Raw genomic sequence first — 6,069 nt, forward strand, 5'->3', positions numbered from 1 at the left:
TGGACCTGTGATAGGTCATGTGTCAACAGTTTAATTCAGTCCATAGGTTTACGATTCCTACCGCAACGTAGCGGTGGTCGGGTGGCTCGCCATCTCGTGCTGATCAGGGCTGATCGCGGGAGAAAAAAAAAAAAACCTGACCTAAACAAGGTCAAAAACATAAATTATCATTCACCGAAGAAAATGAAACAGTATTCTACTGCTGTGACAAAATAAATACATAAATAACAAAGACAAGTAACTAATGCCATGTTTCATACAACAATCAATAAACCATCATCTCTTATAATGAATTTCATTCAAAATACTATTATGGAAAAACATTCTCATGGGTCCCATCAAAGTATATCAGCAATAAAGCTAATAAACATTATCCAAAGTTAATCAAATATATTTACAAAACTCATTTAACCACATTTAACCACTAATTTCTAATTTGTGTTGTACAGTTATTTCATTTTCAACTTTAATTTATATATTTTATCTTATCCTTTCCCAGTTAAATTTACCCTTCCATTCTAATTTGTGTTGTACAGTTATTTCATTTTTAACCTTAATTTATATTTTATTCCTTCCTAGTTAAATATACCCTTTTTAATTTTTCATATTTATTTCCAATCTTATTCATAGCCTTTTCCTTTTTTGTTTTCTTTAGGTCACGAGCAGTTGTCCAAGCATTTCACTACATATCGTACTGTGCATGACTGTGTACGTGACAAATAAAATTTGAATTTGAGGTGTTGCGCAACAGATTCAATAATCTCAATGGAATTTAACTCAATGCAAAATCTTAAAGGCCGTTTTGGCATTTCATCAGAAAAGTAACAAAAAACATCCAAAGCAGACAAAACTGCAAAAATCAAATCACTCGCTCAACTCTAGATACGTTAAGTCAACATTCGGCCATAATGGAATAAACAAAAACCACAATATTCAATAAATAAAACTAGTAATTGCACTTACTGTCGCTAGCCTAGCATTAGCTTACCGGCGTTTTAGCATGTGCGATGGCGGCTCCGCATTTTCATTAATTGTGACAAAACAAAACAAACAAATAACTCACCGTTGAGTCGATTGTGAGGTGGTGTAAAGATGAATGAATCGGCCGGGTTATTGTACGCTGCCAACTGGTATGTAGTGTAAAATTTGTCGATATCGGACAAGTACGCCAACCACAGGGACAACAGCAGCCAGAGGAGCAGGAAACATGCAGTTGCTTGACCCGGAACTTATGCAGGTTCATTCCCGCCACAATAAAGGGATTGGCGGAAGTGGGGTCAGAAGTTTAGCAGTATTGGGATCAGACTGCTAAAGTTACCAGACATTATTTTTAGTAAAAACACTAAAACTATTTTTTAAATGTTAAATTTTTTTTATTTATAGAGCACTTTATGAGAAAAGAACAAAATAAAATGTGATTTGGTCATTGTCTAACAGTCAGAGACTGATATTTTGGCATTAAAAATCACAGGATCTTGATTTTTAATGTATCATTAAATCTATATTTAATCACCAAATGTATATTTGACAATTCACTTAGTAAAAAACAACTGTCAAGTCATTTGTACCATATAAAAATTTGAGATAAGAATGGCTATATATATGTTTTTCTATAAAAACAGTGCTTTACATAACTCACTTTAGACTACAGTATTTCTAAACAAATATGGCCTTAATTAGCTTTGTTTAGCTTTTGCTTTTCTTCTTCTTCGGCAGCACAGAAATCTAACAAGAGCCACAATAGAATAGAGCAGAGCAGTGACCACAGACAGCAATATGAACAGTACATCTAAACAGTAGTAAGAGTACCAGGGCATCTTATAAGCCTCTGTACGCAGGTGACGAGCCCCTTTGTGGCGCATCACATATTCTACCCAGAAGACTGCCTTCTCCATGGGTGTTATTGGCTGATCTCTGTGCAAACGTGACATTCGTTGCATGTTCTGCCTGTAGCTCTCTTGATGGAGCAGTTGTTGAAGGACTTGCTCAAAACTGTGGCCATTAACATCAGACAGGTGGATGATCTTTCCAGCTCCTCTCTCCTGCAGTCGCAGAAGGTTGTCATACTGGTCGAAGAACAAGGGTATGCCAAGCACGGGGACCCCATAGTAAATGGCCTCCTGGACACCATTAGTTCCTCCATGAGCTACAAAGACTTTGGTCTGTGGATGACCCAGAAGATCTTTCTGTGGCATCCAGTCGACCATTAAAGTGTTGTTTCCCAGTGTAGAGGGACGGTTTCCTTTGTGCCTCCATATCACCTGGTTAGAAAACAAAAAAATAAAGACCATTAGTATGTAAGTACCCCTGAAACAGACAGTAATGATAAAAGCTTTTGTTTCTGGAAAGAACTTACTGACTTGTGAGTAGTCTTTGTGTGGTTTTCCTGTTTTATTTTTAAAGTATTGCTTTACATGTCATTTCCACTCCTTTGTTTGTCTGCCCTCTCTTCACAGTTCACCTGCTGGACTTGTCCTTAGTTGTTTTTTTAGACTTTGTGCTTATTTGGATTTACCCTTAAATGAACTCTCCTACTTACTTCATATACTCTTCAACTGCCATGTTTTTTCAGTTGTTCCTCCCTTTTTGTTATTAAAAATGTTTAAGTTCAACAAACCTTTGGTTCTTTCTCCCTACCTCTCAGTCTAAAGACTTTCTGTCTATCTTAAATTATAAAGATTTACACTACCTCTGGGTCAGACAGAAAGACAGCTGAAATTATATTGTTATATGATTATAATTGTTTCATTATTCTGCTTCAGTTAGGCAGTTATTTGTAACGCTATTAAGTACCTACAACTTTCAGATTATAAATTGTATTTACAATAATTTAGCTGATTGAAAATTAATGCAACACCTATAATGAACGTAACGTATCAGCTTTAAAATTGTAAATTATAGGGGCTCTCTCACCTTCTGAGGCATCTTGGCAAACACGCTGGCGATTTCATCTGCAATCTCTTTGGGCAAAGCATCAACTAAGGTTCCCAGAGTCATGATGATCACTCCATGCTGCCCAGCACTCTGAACAAACTCCTCCAGCTCTGCTGGCAGAGGCTGAGCTGGTTTGCACTGAAATCCTCCTATATAGACAACATTTGGCATAGTGGGGCGAGGGAACTCGAACACAAAATCTGACCTGAACAGCCAAATGTCTGCTTCCTGAAGAAGTGAGATGATGTCACATCCACCCTCAATATACTTATCACACATCTCATCATAGACTGGGCCCACCAAGAATTTCTGCTGGAACAGCGTAATGCCATGGAATAATATGTTTTTGATCCTCTGGATGAAATTCATTTTGTCTGTTAAGCCGGATCCTGGCACCGGGATGTAAGAGAGGGGTGAGGGAGCTAACACAAAGTGGCCTTCTCCACTGGTGATCCAGCGTACGTTGAGCACTAAGGGAAGCTTGAGATATTTGGCTAGAATGACCCCTGGGGCCATAGCTGGATCAGTTAGAACCAGATCATACTGGGAATCTCTTAATCTTTTGACCATAGTTTGATCATTCAAAATATGTTTGGCCATCTCAGATATCAGCACGTGAGCCTTATGAATCATAGAAAGGAAATCCTTGGTGAGTTTGAGAAAAGTCAGCAGTGAAGTCCCTTCTCTCTGTGCCTAAAAATAGTTAGAAAAAAACGTGTTATTCATAAATAAATGCATCCATCCATTTTCTGACACTTATTCAGGTCTGGGGCAGCGGTCTAAACAGAAATCCACTGACATCCCTCTCCCCAACCACCTTATCCAGCAGCAAAGAGATACAGGGTCCAGTCAAATGGTCATTTTCCATTATGGAGGTTCCTAAGTGAAGTCACACAAAGTATCTGCAGGGCAGCCATAGTAAGGGAGGGTGCTTCAGCACTTTTATTTATTATCTCCTTTACCATAAAACTCACTGAATTGAGGTAATATTGTTCCTCAGTTCTGATATTTATCACTCACCATTCATAAAACTATAAACACAACTGTGGTGCAGATCATGTAGATGTTTATTTACAGTGCGTTTTGCATATTATGCTATTCACACAAAGAATTTTCCACTCCTTCCTTCCCTCACTTGTGAACAAGATCCCAACATACTTTAACTTCTCCTCTTAGGCCAGCAACTTGTTCATGGAGTTAGCACATGCAACATTCCCTAACCTGAAGGTGCAGCGAAGCAACCCTCTCACCCACTGGGGAAAACTAGAAAGTGGAGGCACTGAGCAGGAAATACAAATCTTGGTGGGAATTCAAAGCTCTTGGGATCAGACTGCTAAAGCTTCCACCTTTGACCGCTGCCCGACTCACAATGCATCACACCGAAATAAATACATTAAATCCATAGTCACATACCCTCATATGCTCTTGAAGGTACACCTCGAAGAAGTTGTCTACATCTTCACCCAAATCAATTGTAATGGATGTGTAAATATCAGACTTCTCAGGGATAAATAAGGTGTTTGCGGCCCTGATCACAGTGAGGCTGTGACCCCTGGCATGAAGTTCTTCTAGAACGATCTTCATATTGATCCAGTGGCTGCCATCTACAGGGAAAACTAGGACGTTTCCTCCATTGCAATGTTGTGTTAATGAAATGAGGCAAACAGTGAGTATAACAAACAACCCCCACCCACGATGTGAAGCCATGGTTCCTATAATGTCAGAAGGAGACAGGGTCATATCAGTCAATGTACCACGTATAAGATATATATGACAAGTAAAGGTTAAAAAGTTTGACTAAATATATATACAGTACAATTCAAGATTATTTTATACATTTGTAAACAGTAGAAACTTTCAACAACTGTCAACAGGAGAAGGAAGATGTGTCTGAAATGAACTTACCCACAGTAAAAAGAGGCAACAGTAGTCCTGCTTGCCCAGGGACTTGCCCAGGGACTACCAATGCATCATTCCTTACATATGGGTTCAAACTCCAGTGTTATACAAGAGCAGTTCTTTCTCTGGTAAATTAGTTACCTGTGACACGTGACAAGTCACTTTTTTTAAATTTAATTTAGTGATATCAGAGAACTGATACTGTTTCACTGTGAGCACCTTTGTGACTGTTGCTGTTACATAAGTACAATGCTTATAGCAGACTAACGTGTCAAAAAAGACAAACTGACAAACTGATAATAAATACATAAGCTATCATGCTCTTATGGAATGTATTTAGTTTCCTCAGGGATTTGACCTAGAGGTTATTTGACCATATTTGAACATTAAATCTAGTTGAAAGGCCTGACATTCCTCTTACGATCCACTTAGGATCAGTCAAAGAAAGAATTTAGAACCTTTACTAAAACCTTGATGTTTCAAGCTACACTACTTTAAAAAGTATAATTAGGTATTGTCCAGTGGCGTAAATGACACAAGTAAAAGTACTTAATACATAAAAATGAGTTGTGTAACCATCAAGAATATTATTAGATTTTAATATGTATTTTATGTACACTGTATTTTCTTATTTTCATACGAATTAAGGCTTCTAAAAAAAGAAAGAGCAAATACCAAGAAGTAAAGGGGAAACAATCAAAGTTGCCTCCTATTGATCATTTGTCACAAGACCTTTTAAATATGTTAATATTTATAAGAAAATACATGCCCAGTAATCACTCTGAAGGACTATTTTATGTGTCTTACATGACTGTCCACGGAGCTGTGCCTGTAGATTGCAGTAAAGTTAGTAAACTTTGAAATCGTAGGGCGTCAGCTACAGGTCCTTAATGGCTGCTCATTACATCCAAAAAAGCAGGGGAAGCGCTTTAAAATTATACTTCATAATAGCTGCACCGATCATGGCTTTGTGTAAGCTAATCATTAGTGCCTCTACGATTTGCAGATAGATTTTCAAGACAGAGTGCAAACTTGTGAGTTAATTTTCATAATACCGTTTCACTTGGTGAACCCACTCTTGCTGCTTTGGTTTTACATGCCAGAGAAAAACAACCATCTCAATTTCCTCAGGAAGGAAAAAAATGCAGGTATTACTGATGTCTCTGCTGGGTCCTAACACCTGCCGCTTTCTAGTCCCTTTTGGATTTCATTCAGGACTTTTACAGAATAAAAATT

The 6,069-nt window shown here is 37.9% G+C and overlaps 1 protein-coding gene across 3 annotated transcripts; it reads right to left on the reverse strand.

The window, feature by feature from the left end:
- Positions 1-1,358: 1,358 nt before the first annotated feature.
- ugt5d1 (UDP glucuronosyltransferase 5 family, polypeptide D1) lies at positions 1,359-5,923 on the reverse strand. 3 transcript variants are annotated; one of them, XM_086308870.1, is made up of 5 exons: positions 5,889-5,923; positions 4,840-4,974; positions 4,348-4,646; positions 2,914-3,627; positions 1,359-2,261 (listed from the first exon to the last, which is right to left on the reverse strand). In XM_086308870.1, exons 3-5 carry the CDS (start codon positions 4,639-4,641, stop codon positions 1,677-1,679), a joined length of 1,593 nt encoding a protein of 530 aa, XP_086164996.1. In that variant the 5' UTR covers positions 4,642-4,646; positions 4,840-4,974; positions 5,889-5,923; the 3' UTR covers positions 1,359-1,676. The 3 variants fall into 3 exon arrangements, with proteins under 3 accessions (XP_086164996.1, XP_086164995.1, XP_086164994.1); XM_086308869.1 differs by having other exon boundaries at positions 4,840-5,923; XM_086308868.1 differs by lacking the exons at positions 4,840-4,974; positions 5,889-5,923 and having other exon boundaries at positions 4,348-4,792.
- Between the last annotated feature and the right edge of the window lie 146 nt (positions 5,924-6,069).

This window comes from Aulonocara sp. 'chitande type north' Nkhata Bay, linkage group LG10 (assembly GCF_057382095.1).
Source record: "Aulonocara sp. 'chitande type north' Nkhata Bay isolate Kocher_YH1m ecotype deep benthic linkage group LG10, A_spYH_male_GT1.1, whole genome shotgun sequence".
Lineage (NCBI taxonomy): Eukaryota > Metazoa > Chordata > Actinopteri > Cichliformes > Cichlidae > Aulonocara > Aulonocara sp. 'chitande type north' Nkhata Bay.

Excerpts from the sequence above, each read along its gene's own strand:
- ugt5d1 (XM_086308868.1), bottom strand. The coding sequence starts at position 4,674 with ATGACCCTGTCTCCTTCTGACATTATAGGAACCATGGCTTCACATCGT. Across the intron at positions 3,628-4,347 it reads ACCTTCAAGAGCATATGAGG|GCACAGAGAGAAGGGACTTC; the intron begins GTATGTGACTAT and ends AACTATTTTTAG. Across the intron at positions 2,262-2,913 it reads TTGCCAAGATGCCTCAGAAG|GTGATATGGAGGCACAAAGG; the intron begins GTGAGAGAGCCC and ends TTTTCTAACCAG.